Below are 14,039 nucleotides of genomic sequence, written 5' to 3' on the forward strand. Positions count from 1 at the left end.
TCACCAAACCCCAGATGGGCCAAGCAAGGCCAGTGGAAAAGGTGGCTCCTGAGCTGGAGCCATCCAGCTCTGGATCTGTTCAGGCTCCTGTTACACTGCTTGAATTTATTAGAGCCCTAAGGACCACATAAGGGAACTGTCCTTAGTTTGTGATGTAGGATAAGGTACTTTGCAGTGACTGTTCCATAAATACTCATACTGCCATGCTCCTATTCTCTCTATTCCAGAATATTCCTCTGCTCTGAGGGTACATCCATTATTTTTAGTAAACCACAGAGAGCTAGAAAAGTATGGATGGATGCATTAAAATTTGACACAGACTGAAATGTATATAGTCTTGCATTATTTGTGTTAATTTTGGTGAATTTTGCTCCCCACTCATTGCCAGTACAACTCCAGTCAAGGTGATGGATGAATGTGCCCTCTGTGTAGAGACCAACACACACACACTCTTACCTGGTTCCTTTGTCCAGGGGAACACATTTGGACTCATGTTGGCAAGGATTTAGATCAGGAACACAGTGGTTGATCACCTCATCACACAGTTCACCTGAGGCAAAGGAAAAAGCAAAAAAGTTGTAACACAGTTTGAACAATCCTGAACACCCGTGATGTCCAGGGATGGCCAATCTCCCTAAGTGGAGACAGCTCAGTAGTTCAGCAGGAAGTGACAAAATTGCTTGTTGAAGGCACATGAGACTTCATTAAATCAGCTCCTTTGACCTGCAGTGACCACACTGCTTCTGTCACATGGATTTGAAGGCCTGGTACGAAAAGCACTGACGTATGAACTGCACTTGGTGACACACGAGGGCTCAAATGGGCACTTCCTGACCCAGAACCTCTTATTTCAAAGCAAGAAAGTGACACAAAAGTGAAGTTGCTCATTAGACCATAACATTTTCACACGGGCACATATTTCAGCCATGGTTAATACACTGCCAAAGAAGCTGATTGGACATCATTCTGGGAAAGAACAACAACCCACAAACCCTCCCCCCAAAACCTCTGTGACTCTCCATAATAGGAACCAGCTTTAGGACTGCATGCAATTATAAAACATTCACTATTTATAAGAGAACTACTAGCTCTATTGTGCTCACAGGAGATGATGTCTTTTCAGAAAAAATCTACCTCATGTAAGCCCAGCTCAGCTGTTTCTAGGTATGGTGTATAACATGCCACGAACCTCCCTGGATTTGTATAAGTTTTAATAATTAATAGCTGTAGAATGTTCAAACTGTGATAGTTTATTTAAATACAATCCTTCTCTGACTCCTAAATTATTAGGTCACACTTCAGTACCCCAGGATTTGAGATCCAGCCAAAGACCACAGAGATCTTTGCCTTCCCCAGAATCACACAGAAACCTACCCCACACCTCCCAAAGCCTTGCAGGAAAAGCAGAGGTCAGGTAATCTCAACATGGAACCCCCCCAAAGCTACAGTCCCAAAGCCCCCTGTGCAGCTCTACCAGAGCAGCACATCTGCAGGGTTTCAAGGTTACACATATTTTCTGTGCCTATACATGGTACACACCACCAGGCCATGGGAATGGTGGGGAAAAAGGGTAATGTGGGAGGCACTGGTGGGCTGGCATTGTTCTGGAAGGTTTTCATGGAGCTCCAGCTCCACCTGTCCTGGGAGAAATGCCATTTTCAAAAATCCTTCCATTTCTCTATACTCTAGCGGTTACAGAGAAACACTTGAAAACACAAGCCAAGCAAACCACAAAGATTAAAATTCAGATAGAAAATGCAAATCAGAACCATCCATTTTGTATCAGGTCTGAGATCTGGTGGGCTGGCTGAGAGCACAGTTTTGAGGATGACTCTGGTGCTGATAGGTGTGGTTTGTTAACTCCCCCAGGTGCTACTGCTCTGTCAGGTTATTCCTCCCACCTGTCCAGCCTCCCTCCAGTACAAGATACACAGCTCTTGACATGACTCTTCCTGTTAGAATGGAAGTATAATATGTATTTGCAAAAAATACTCAATTGTTTTTGTGTGTTTCAAACATGGGACATGTCCTAGATCTGCTTTTGAGAGCTGACAAGTGTAACTGAGAGCAGGAATCCAAGCCTTGGGAGGGGGCACTGCCAACACAAGCCCCATCCTCGTGGGCCACACACACCCTCCTGCCTTTGTGGTGGGCTGGGCTTGGCACTGCCAGGGGAGCCTGGCATGGCAACCTGCACTTTACTGGTCACAGGACAAGCAATTCCACCTGGAGCCAAGGAATCCCAGGAAGCCACCACTATTAGAGGCTACCAAGTCTTTTCACAGCCCTGGACAAACCCTGTGCAAATAGAATGAATTTATCCAGCTCAGGAAAGGGGCAGGTGCCAAAGAAACCGAACACTGCAGATCCATGGGGACCAGGAACAGATCATCCACTGGGCTTGGGGCTGGCCACTGCACTTTGTTGCTCTTCAAAAGCAACAAGAGATGTTCAGTTCTTACAGCTGTGAGCACTGGGGACAGCTATTGACATATTCTGAGGAGGCAGAACTGGGATAGGTCTGTTTGCTGCCACCCCCAAATCCACAGGCCACCACCCCTCCCAAAAACTAACCAAGGCACTCCCTCAGACCCGAACATGAGCAGGCCAGACCTTGCTATAAAGCTTGGAGAACTGCCAGTTTGTCATCTTGATATTCCCCACGTCCCTAGTGTGCTATGGATCTTATGTGAAAATAAACATCAAAAAAATTAACTGGCTGGTCACATTAAAAGAGCTCAAATGAGCTAAAGCTAGAAATAATTTTGGAAGACCATCTAATAACTGAAGATAGTGTGGATAGATGCCTTCAACTGTTCTTTCACTAAAAATGGTCAATACTTTTGAAGTTTCTATTTTTTCTTTTGTTTTGTTTTGAAGCAAAGGAAACAGGCTTAAAAAAACATGAACAGTATCAAAATTCTCAAAGGAAATCATAATTCTTCTTAAAGAATTCTTCTGAACAGTCTTGACAAGTGCTTAGAGATCCAGTAAAAATCTCCCCAAATGTCAAATATTATGACTCACTGTGTCATTCTGAAGACACCACTATCAAAATGTAGGAGAATTCTAGGCTAGGTACCAAACACAGCATCCAAAAAAATGATATTTTTCATGCAAAACTTGGAACATTTAAGGATCCTTCCTGTTATTTTTCCCATCTATCACTCATTAGGGAGCTCACTTGGGAATGCCTTGCAACTAGAGCAGCCTCATCTCAGGAAGAAAATACCTCTTGGTCATTATTTCATTATTTCAGACTCTACCAATGTTCAGTAGATACTGCAGAAAGCATGCCAGGGAAATAAAACACTTTTTGAAAAGCAAAACCCAAGGCACCAGCTACACAATGTCTTTCTCATATTTTACTCACTCAGAAAATATCTGGGCCAAAAAATCTGCCCTCAGACCTGAGAGCTCAATATTCATTGGTTGCTTTAATGTCAGTATCAGAGGAAAAATGTGATCTTTTTTTTTTTTTTGGAGTGACACAGGGCTGTTTCTCTGTGCAGCAATTAAAGGTCTAGTCCAAATTTCTCACTGGATAGTTATGTGAACCTAAAAACAAACCGGACATTCATCTTAGGCCAGCTCCTAGCAGCACTGGTTCTCTTTGTGGAGGATATTTGATCCTGCTAAAACAAGAGGGAACTTCAGTGTAATGCTTTCCCAAGTGCAGGAAACCATCCAACCTCCCCATTTTCCCCTCTCCTACATGTTCTCAAATCACAGCTCCAGTTTGGGTACACATGGTTTCTGAAGTGCTTCTATAAAACGGACAGGAAAACCACAGCTACATTTATTTTATAATCAGTTAAACAACTCTTTTAATCCCAAATAATGCTTTTGTTCCATCAAGGCACTCTTATTCTCTTTAATGAAAGCTGAAGAGAATAGTTAATGTGCAAGCAGATGAAGAGAGCAGTCTGATATACCACAAAATATTGCAGTTTTCAGATTAGAACAAAGTTAAAATGACAGGTGGAACTTTAACAGGTGGATCTCCCTCTGCTGCTAACTCATAAAAAAAAAAAAAAAAAGGAAAAAGGGAAAAAAGAGAAAAAGGTCCCTGAACAACAGCCAAGGTGTTCTGCTCCTTCAAAACCACCTCTCTTGTCACCTTCACTGACACTGTCTTAAAGAAACACAGCTTTTTTTTTTTTTTCTTTTTCTTTTTTTTCTTTTTTTTTTTTGCCTCTTGAAACATTTTCCTGGCCTTATTTTTCAACGGAATCATGATTTTCATGGGGCTTTCCACAGGGCTCATTGCTTATGAAGAGCTGCCAAGAAACATGCTTAGGCTTTTCTGTAGCCTTCCCCACGTCTCAGAGCGAAGCCAAAACAACAATAGGGCAATAAAGATGACTTTTACACACAGTTTAATAATCATCTATCTTTTTTCCGTTCTGTGCTGTCATGAGAGCTATTTATTTCATGCCCCATTAGACTTTTAAAACCAGGATCCAAGCTACACTATTCCTCCCTAATCAGTAAAAGAGAAGCTGGATGCAGTAAAAATATTTTACTTATTTATCTTTAAGTGAAACTGCAGTTCTGAAAAGACAATGTAGAGCACCAATTTGCAACCAATGAGTTCAATGATTTTTCTTTTGTTCCATGTGTCAGTTGGGTGATACTTTGTTGTAATATACTGACAAAATAACCTAGAAAATATCCCCGTCCTTAATTCAAGAGAAGCTTTGGTAGGGCCTGCAGGACTGGCAGTAAATATGCTGTTGAGAATTTCACAATATTACTTGAGAAAAGGAACGTGCTTATGATGAAGAAAGGATGGAGAAAGCCTGGCCTGCATCCACAGCATGGAAACTTTTCCAGGCTGCACAGGGTGAGTGGTTAAATAGTGTGTTGCAACATTTTGAACTCTGCCAGGTAAGTCTGAATGGAACTCGTCTTTTGCTGCTAATAAAAAACACCGTGCTGTTTTTCTCATAGGAGATTACTCATTTTATATCTAATAAATTGTATTGGAAGAAATGTTTGCTGTGTTTTGTTTTCCCCTTCTCTCTGTTCAGTCATTAAAAAGAAGTCAGTGCCAACTGGAAGTTTCAGAACGCTGAACCTAGAAATGGTTGGGTGGAACAGACAGGGTGTTCCTCCAAGGAAGTAATTCAGTAAGGAATGTTGTTGATGTTTGATGAAAATTATTTGAGGCTCATCTAAGAAAATAAAAAAAATGAATTTTTAACTTCCAAACTATTTCAACTTGAAATGAATAAATGAGAACTCTGTGAAAACCCTTCAGCAGCAAATGCTATTGTGTTAGATACAAAAACATAAAAGAAATCACTGGAAATGCACTGTAGTAAATTCTGCATGATCACTGAAGTTTGCTCTTGCTTGACAAACTCTGCCCAAAATACTTAGCACACAAATAGTTCCTTTATGCTTTTTCTCCTGTCTTAATTGTTAAAAACTCCCAAGTTTTCACTTACCAGGTTTTGACCTGCTAAGTGGGAACCCTTAAGTTCGATTCCCACAGTGGCTTGTTTTTCAGAGTCAAGGAGCAATTCTCCCTAACCTTAAGGCTCAGCAAAGGGAGAATGGGTAAAACCAGATCTGGGCAGGGAAGTAATGGGAAATAATGATCCTTTCATTGTTTCAGAATCCCGAGGAAGGAATGTGTTCTATGCACTGCTGAAGAATGAAAAACCATATTCAACATCCCAAATGCCACACAAGACAGTGTGTGAAACAGTAACTGAACCAGACAATTTCCAGTGCCCCTTCAAGGTGACCTGCCTAAAGCATTATTCCTCAGAACCAGTGTCTGGAAAAGATCTTCATTTTGCTGGACAGCCTACGTTTTTGAGCTGTGTTTATTCATATGGATGTCTGCCAGTTGTTTGGAATCACCTGAGGATCAGTTCAGCTATCCACACACTGAGATGCCACACATTATCTGAGATGCTCCTCCTGGGCTGGCAGAGAGGACTCTGGACATGCTGGGCATTCCCACTGGTCTGAGCAGGGAATGGGGGCTGGAGCCTGTTAAAGATGCTTTGGCTCCAGAACTCCCCCCTGACTGTTCCCTGCTCTGGAGCTCCCATGGGATACAGTCCTTCACGGACTTCTCCAACGTGGCTCCTTCCCTCAGGCTGCAGCTCTCCAAGAACTGCTCCAGCCTGGGTCCCTTCCACAGCACACAGTTCTTCAGGAGCAGACTGATTTCCTTGTTTCCCACTGCGTTTCTTGACAGGATGGATTTAATGACTCTCAGATCCCATTTGTGGCGGGATTCACTCTGCTCATCCTAAAGGACAGCAGTAACTGACATTCCATTTTCTTACAGACATGCTGCGTCCTGATGAACAAGGAGGAATTCTCTGGTATATCTTATTCCACAAACATGACACTTTGAATTTTAGAGGGGAGTTTGAGCAGAGTTGATGCTGGAGCTGAGCACTCCAGCACAGCAGGACGCCCAGGGAGGCTGAAGCCAGGCTGCAGCAGTGCAGCTGCTGTGCTGCTCCCTCCCAGGAGGGTCAGATAAGAGTCCAATCCGACAGCAATGACATGAGGTTCTCTCTTCATAAAGCAGGGCTGGACATGGCCTTAAGGCTCTTGAACAAAGCCCAAACCTTCCAGGTCTTCCAGCACTTCCATTCCCAGTTACACAACTGGGAAATGTGGCTGCTTTTTTGTGTTTCATGCAGAAAGCAAGTACACTTCACATCTGCCAAATAACTAAAACTCAGAAGCTTCCATGTAAGGCAGAACTCCTTCAAATAAAAAGGAAGAAAACACACTGAACTCTGACCACAGTTTTCTCTGTCTTGAGGAAATAACAGCTGAAGTTCCAAAATTTAAGAGGAGTTGATAGCTAAGTACTTGTTTAAGCCTTCAGCATTTATTAGGAGCTCAGATCCCCGTGGAACCACAGCACCCCAAACCTCCTTGTCCCTATGGCAAAAACTCAGGGGGAAAAGCAGCTTCAGTGCCACGATCCCCCCAGCCTGTCCAGGGGACAGAGCCACACGGGTGCCACACGGGTGCCACACAGGCATCACACGGGTGTCACACGGGTGTCACAGGGGTGTCACAGGGGTGTCACAGGGGTGCCACACGGGTGCCACACGGGTGTCACAGGGGTGTCACACGGGTGTCACAGGGGTGCCACACGGGTGCCACACAGGTGCCACACAGGTGTCACACGGGTGCCACACGGGTGTCACACGGGTACCACATGGGTGTCCCAGCAGCAGCATGGGAGGGCTCCAGCAGGCAGGGACAGCCACAAGCCCCAGAGCTGCTCTCCCTGGGGCTGTGTGCCTGCAGGGCTGCTGGGCTTTGGCCAGACACAGTCACCACACTGACACCCCAGGAAAAGAGCCCAGAGTCACCAGCGGGGAGCTCGGAAAGAGCTGCACAACTCCCAGATCCACCACAGGACACCACAAGGTCCCCTAAGGTAAAACAGATCTCAGCCTTCTCTTCCAAACACATCAAACCAGAAATAGTTCCTAGTTTTATTTTATTGCTATTTATTTTGAGAGAGATTTTTTTTTTTTTTTCCCAGTGAATGAAACTGCTTGCAGCTTCTTCCCAGGGAAGCAAACTATTTTAAAACACTTGCTCCTGCCCTCTCTCTGCCATGGGTTAATCTCTGTATTTTAGTAATGACATATTTTCAGTAGTGGAAGCCACTAATTTTTTTTAGGTCTCAGAACAAAGAGGTGAGGGCATTGTTGAGACTTTTTAGGATTTTTGGCAAATAGGAATGTATTTCCTGTTTTTTTTTTTTTTTTTTTTTTTTTTGTGTGTGTGTGTGTAAGTGCTACATATTTCTACTTCTGCTAAAATCAGACAGCAGGAGAAAAAGTCACAGCAAACAACAAAACCAAATAAACCAGCAGGCAAAGCACCAAAGCATTCAAAGCACTCAGGGCATGTTTGGTGCAGCCCATTTTTCCCCCTTTACATGTTTGGACCCCTCCTCACGTGGAGGCACAGAGGGCAGTGAGGATGAGGAAAGGATGTCTTTGGAGGGATGAGGTTCTGTGTTTGTGAGCAAAGCAGTGATGGGCTGAAGGAGGTCTGTAACAGAAGTGAACAGGAGAAAGGAATGGAAGGGAAAACTCTGAATTTTGCCCTACATTCCTACACCACAAAGCTGAGAAAATACAATGTTTGTATCAATACCTGGGGACAGACCATGCTACAGCCAAAAAGGCAGAGATCAGGAAAATACAAAAAGGGCAAGAAGCAGGGTGACTGATCTAATACATATCCTTATCTTTTGATGTCCCTATGAATGTTTCTTTTTGAAGGGAAGGAGAGCCCATAAAACTGTAAGGAAGAGCTGTAAACCACCAAAAGTCCAAGCAGGTTGTAAACCAGCCCCAGACTCCTCAGAGCTGGTTGGATTTGGGTACATGATTGTCCTGGAGGGATTACATGTTTATAATTCAGCTTCAGGATTAAAATTAACAGTTGGGCAGAGGAAAAATAAGATATCAGCTGACAATTAAAGCCATCAGGCCTGATAAACAGCATGACTATTGGTTTGGTTATTTAACAAATATTGAAAATATTGATTTTAAGAATGGTGAGGAAACCTGATGTTGGTGGGTACAGCTTTGAAGCTTTTTTATAGCATTCAGCTGTCTGCCTCCTCTCAGCTTTGTCTTTTTAAACTTGCATTTACTACTTCATGGAATCCATTTGTAATTCCACATTGTTTTAAAGTTAATAGATGGAAAAGAACTAGGAAGGAGGTTATTGTGTGAGAGTGGTCTGCTTTTTGGTGTGGTTTTTTCTTTTTTTTAAATGAAAGTGAATTGGAGCTGGAGTGTGGGAAATTCCTTCCTCAGCAGTCACTTAACAAATTGGCCATTTTTCATCTACTCTGAGTCGGGGGAAAGACTGTCAAAGAATTTTAAAAGAAAACACTGAAAATCTTATTAATTGAAGAAAGATTTTTGGCCTTTATTTTTCCAACCAATGAAAGCAAAATTCATGCATCATAATTTGGGATATTGTTCCCTAAAAAGGCTATAACAAGTAAAACCAGGCAGACAGCAGATAGAGCAGAAAAGCACTAAGGTATGGAAAAAACCAAAGCCTGGATACTGTGACTCTGTCAATAGTCAAATTTTTCAACACATTCATTTTTAATTTGTATTTAATTTAGGAACATAAGATTTACTATCATGATTTAACCATTACTCAACTAAGCCAAGGGGGACCCTGTTTCTTACAGAACAACACACAGACACACTCTTGGATCTTCTTCCCTGCATTCAGACTAATTTTTTGTATTCCAGCACACATTTGTTCTATAAATGCAGAGTTTACTGAAATATCACTGCGGTGTTACCAGCATTGTGGCATCCAAGAGCACGGGGTGATGAGGGATCCAGACTCCCTGCCTGGCAGGGGAGAAAAGCAGGGATCTGCAATAACTGAGCTGGGCACCTCCAAGCTCAGGTTACTGCAAACATCCCATGCTGTCAGTGCAGAAGCAGCTCCAGTCCAAGACAGACCATTCCTGACTGAACGTGGGGTTTAACTACAGCTGAGAAATCCCATTTGGATGTAGAACCCACAACTCTTGTATAATTACACTGATAAAAATGGATGGTCTGGATTTGTTCAGCCACAAAACCCAGCCAGGCAGCCGTTCAGAGAAATTTCTATTTTCCATACAAGTGTTGGTGAGGAAAAAAAAAAGAAAAAAAAAAAGCTTACTCTGTCTACCACTTGTTAACAGAACTAAGGATAATATTTGGGTACAACATAAAGAGCTATTACCCACATTTTCTGTCCTGCTAGACACAGCCTGGCCGTGGATGTCTGTGCCCTTTCAGGCATTGAGAGGTCATTGTCCCCCAGACTACTTCACAGGAAAATTGCTTTCCTGGACTGTACACCCCTGCCTTTCTTTGCTCATCCACATGTAAATCAAATCCATACACTTGGCAGTGCTGGAGCATACACAGTTTGGTAACAAAACATTTAGCACCAGAAAGAGGCAGGTACCCCAAATCACAGTTCTGAGCACAGGAATAAGCACTCCTGACCCTGGAGTGAATTGCTTTCTCTCTGAACTCTTGGCCTTCATACTCTGTGCAATACTGAACTCATCTGCACCCACCTTATTTTGCTGTTTTTAGTAGATACTGCCATAGTAGTGTCAGGTATTCCTCCAGTACAAAAAGCTTCATCTAAAGGGAATATACCTAGAGATGTCCTGGTCAGTCAAACTCTTTGGCCAGAAGATCCCCCTCTTTCCAGGTCAGACACACAAACCATTTCAAGGTGTGCTTTCATGACCTGCCTCTGTGCTTCCATGCATTTCCTCCACTTTTGTTCAGTCAGTTGAGCAACTTCACATGATGCCCTATTTCTTGTTTGGATTCAACTTGTAAGGACCCTCAAAAGCATTTCTCAGGTTTGCTTGGCTTGTGTGTACTTTTGTTTGGCTGATGGCTTCATTCTCCCAGCCATTTGCTGCTGCTCCCTGTCCTGCTCCAAGTGAGGACATTTCAGCCCAGCCAGCTGCACTGCAGTCAGTCCTGCCAGGTGGCTGACCAGGTTTGATGAAACATCCCCCTCCAAAATGGAGGTAAAGCAGGTTAAGACAATTTTGGTATCACAGTTCAGCAAACTCTTCCTATTTTAAACACAAACCATTGTAACCATTCAGATTCTAACTTAAGCAACACTCCTCTTTTTGCAATAATCATCAATAATTTTTCATCCTTTTCCACCTATGATTCATATTGTATTTTCTGGAAGTATTTTCTTCTTTTCTTCAAGAATTCTTTTTTTTTTTTTTTCAGTTGTAACCAAGCTTATTGCCTGCACTATGATGGCACATGCTTATTGTGTGGATGTGTATTACCCACAGTGAGCTCTGGTATTTGACAAATTCCTGCTAATCAGTAGAGGCACAGCACAGACAACATTCAGGTAAAAAAGCAAAAACAAAAAAACCAACAACCCCCCCCCCCCCTCAAAAACAACAACAACAAAAAAAAACAAACCCAAAAGTCAACAAAACAAAACCCACTGGAAATCTGGAAGCTGAGTAAAAATATTTCAAAACTGACTCTGAATATCACATGAGTTCCCTAGCCATTATCCAGATGGCCATTTGAGAAGAAATCCTAATCTAGTTCTTTCCTACCTCTATTGTCTGGAAAAAAAATTCTGCAATAATCCTGTGGAAAGTGCATTTGCATATATGCTGGATTCAGTTCCTTACTGGATATGTCTTTTCTTGGCTGGTCAAATCCATTTCCTGTTGTAAATGTAAAGACTCTGCCTCCTTGCATTGAGTTCTGTTAGAAACCACCCAAGAGCAGCTGACATAAATAGTGCACAAGTAAGCACAATGGGCTCAACATCCTACAAGCAAAACCCTTTACTCTGCTAAGCTGAATTTTTTCTAGGTTTTGGCAGAAATATCATTTTAGAGACCCAATAAATGTACATTTCAGTCATAAGGCTTTTCTCAGCTGAAGATTTACCATGGGCCTCCTTTGTATCAGCCACAAAAGTATTTTAAGAGTTTGGAAATTCTAGAAGCTTTCCTCCTGCCCTACTCAGCCACTCAAGCTTGATCCTCATTAAATCCCCTGACATGTAATATATTCCAGCATACAAGAAACCCTTCATTGCTTCTCCATGCTCAGGAGGCAATAACCCCATTTCAAAGGCTGGAGCAGGAACTCCTGCAGGTGTTTCCTCACCCTCCATGCTGAGCCAGGAGGGCTGGGCTGTGTGAATGAGTCCACAGAATGCTCCCGAATGCCTTGAGCAAAACCATTTTTAGATTCCACTTAGGAGAGTGTCTGCTCTCACAGAAGGTTTAGGAGGGAATTCATCTGCACTGCAGGACAGCACTGGAGGCACTCATCCCATTTCTGACTCCATCCCAAGCCCTGTGACCACAGAGGCAGCAGCTGCCCCTGCTCCCTGACCTGGCTCACACTGAACACACCACCTGAGCCTGCAGCCTCTGCTCACCCACTTGTGAAATGAGACCAGGAATTTAGCAGCACATCCTCAGGCTCACTGTATTTAACACATGCAGAGCCCTGAGACCTCAGGTGAAAGCCATGCCCCCTAAACCAAGGTTTCCCAAGGCTCAGGACAGGAGTGCATCAGGCTCAGCTCAGCACTGAGAATGTGCACACTGAAATAGGCACTTCTCTGATCCCTTAAATACTGTTTTTAATGTATTTTACAATAAGGTATCAGTATTTTGAGTCAGAAGAGTGGCCATGTTTGTGAGCACATATATTGCAGTATCAGTGGAATTAACATTTTTCCAGGAAGACAATCATATTGTTTAAAAGGAGACTAGATTTTCAGTTAATTATATGCTCATGCACTACATAAACATGAATTTGGACCCTTCCCTTCATGCACTTCTCATGGATTTCTGTTCTGTGGTTGTGGCCCTTTCTTACCTGTGTAATTAGGAGGGCAGAGACACACATAGTTGTTGATCCCATCCACACACGTAGAGTTATTCTCACAGTCGTTATCTTCACAGTCATCTGGGTTTATTTCACACCTCTCCCCCTCATACCCAAGAAGACAAGAGCAGCTTTGGAGAAAGAAAAACAAAAAAAAAGTTAGCATGGATCTAAAGGGACAGGAGGTTTGAGGTATAAAACTGAAATTAAAACATATAAAAGTCAGTTGGAGCTGAATTCACTGCTGCTGTGAGGCATAGAGCAATTTAACCCCAAGTGTTTGGTGAAAGATGCAGTCTGATGGCTCCTGGGATCATGTAATTATTTACATGAGACAAAAATGATCCTCAGGAGCCAGCCTATGCCATGCTCCCTTTGCTTGCTTTATTGGTAACTCTGGCCCTTAGCTGAAGTAAGCAACTCCAGGGCATCACAATATTCAAATTCTTGGCCTCCCTGTTGATGTTTTTGTGGGAATGTGGACATCTGCCTGCTGAGGACTGCACAATCACAGGACAACTTGGCAGCTCTTAGATACCTTGGTCTCTTCAAAGAACAGCAGCTTGGGTTGAGTTTACAGACATGAGTATTTTCTCCTCATTACTGCTTTGTCACTTGTCCAAACAAGAAATGTTTGGGAATGATTGCTTTTACAAGTGCTGTAAGATTTCCGTGTGTCTGCAGCTCCCTCAACATCTATTTGGAGAAGAGCTGATGATGCCCAGGTAATTCAACTAAAACACAGACCATGGCAGAGCTAGTAATGGTTCTGTGAGGATGTGGACACTAGTGAAGAATAATTGCACTAGACATTTTATCTCACAGGAGTGTGATGTATGGTCCCTAGAGGGAAGATAGAAAACTAAATGGCTGAAGAATGGCTTGATTTTTTTTTCAATCTCCATTTCCTCTCTACATCTAGAAGCTACAGTTACAAACAGAACCTTTATATTTTAAACGATCTTTAAGTGATGAAGAGGTGGAGGCCAGAGTTTCCTAAAAAGGAGTCCAAAAACAGGAGTTAAGTGCTCCAGTAATATGAGGGGCTTCTGAGAAGCCAGCAATGATATTTGAAATGTCAGTTTTGAAGTGCCAGCATTGCTGTTCAGTAGTCACAGAAAGGGCTGTTTGCACTCCCAGTCCAAACGACACATTCACTCTGCTGTTCATTTCCTTTCTTATGCAGGCTCTGGTGGCAGAAAAGGAACTGAATAAATAAAAAGCACTACTGATTGATGAGGATGAAAACCAGAAAGCACTACAGCAGTCACACTAATTGCCATCACTGCTTTTGGGAACCAGGAGCATTTCCAAGGCAGACATAGCTGCAGGGTGCTGTTTCCAGCTCTGACAGACAAAGAGGACCTGAGGTGGTTATCCTGCTTTATACAGGAGATGGGGAAAGCCCTGGAGAAAAAGAAGCTCTTCAGAATCTGTGAAGAAAGCTGCACGACTTTTCCTTCCCTTCCTCCTGTGTGCCACAGCCTGAGCAGAGTGCAGAGACTCCCAAGGGAGGGTGGCACAAAGCTCTGCACCCACCCTCAGTGGTGGATCATGAGGGTTGGGTTAGATTCCTCATGATGTGCAGTCTCA

At 43.0% G+C, this 14,039-nt stretch overlaps 1 protein-coding gene across 2 annotated transcripts in view; it reads right to left on the reverse strand.

Moving 5' to 3' along the window:
- The window catches only part of SLIT3 (slit guidance ligand 3), a 482,283-nt gene that overhangs the window by 40,331 nt on the left and 427,913 nt on the right, over positions 1 to 14,039 (reverse strand). For both annotated transcript variants that reach the window (XM_031506038.2, XM_031506039.2), the window contains 2 exons: positions 12,438 to 12,577; positions 457 to 550 (listed from right to left, as the gene is read on the reverse strand). In XM_031506038.2, the coding sequence (XP_031361898.2) occupies positions 457 to 550; positions 12,438 to 12,577 (234 nt within the window). The remainder of the gene's footprint in view (positions 1 to 456; positions 551 to 12,437; positions 12,578 to 14,039) is intronic.

The sequence above is a fragment of the Lonchura striata genome, chromosome 15 (assembly GCF_046129695.1).
Source record: "Lonchura striata isolate bLonStr1 chromosome 15, bLonStr1.mat, whole genome shotgun sequence".
NCBI lineage: Eukaryota > Metazoa > Chordata > Aves > Passeriformes > Estrildidae > Lonchura > Lonchura striata.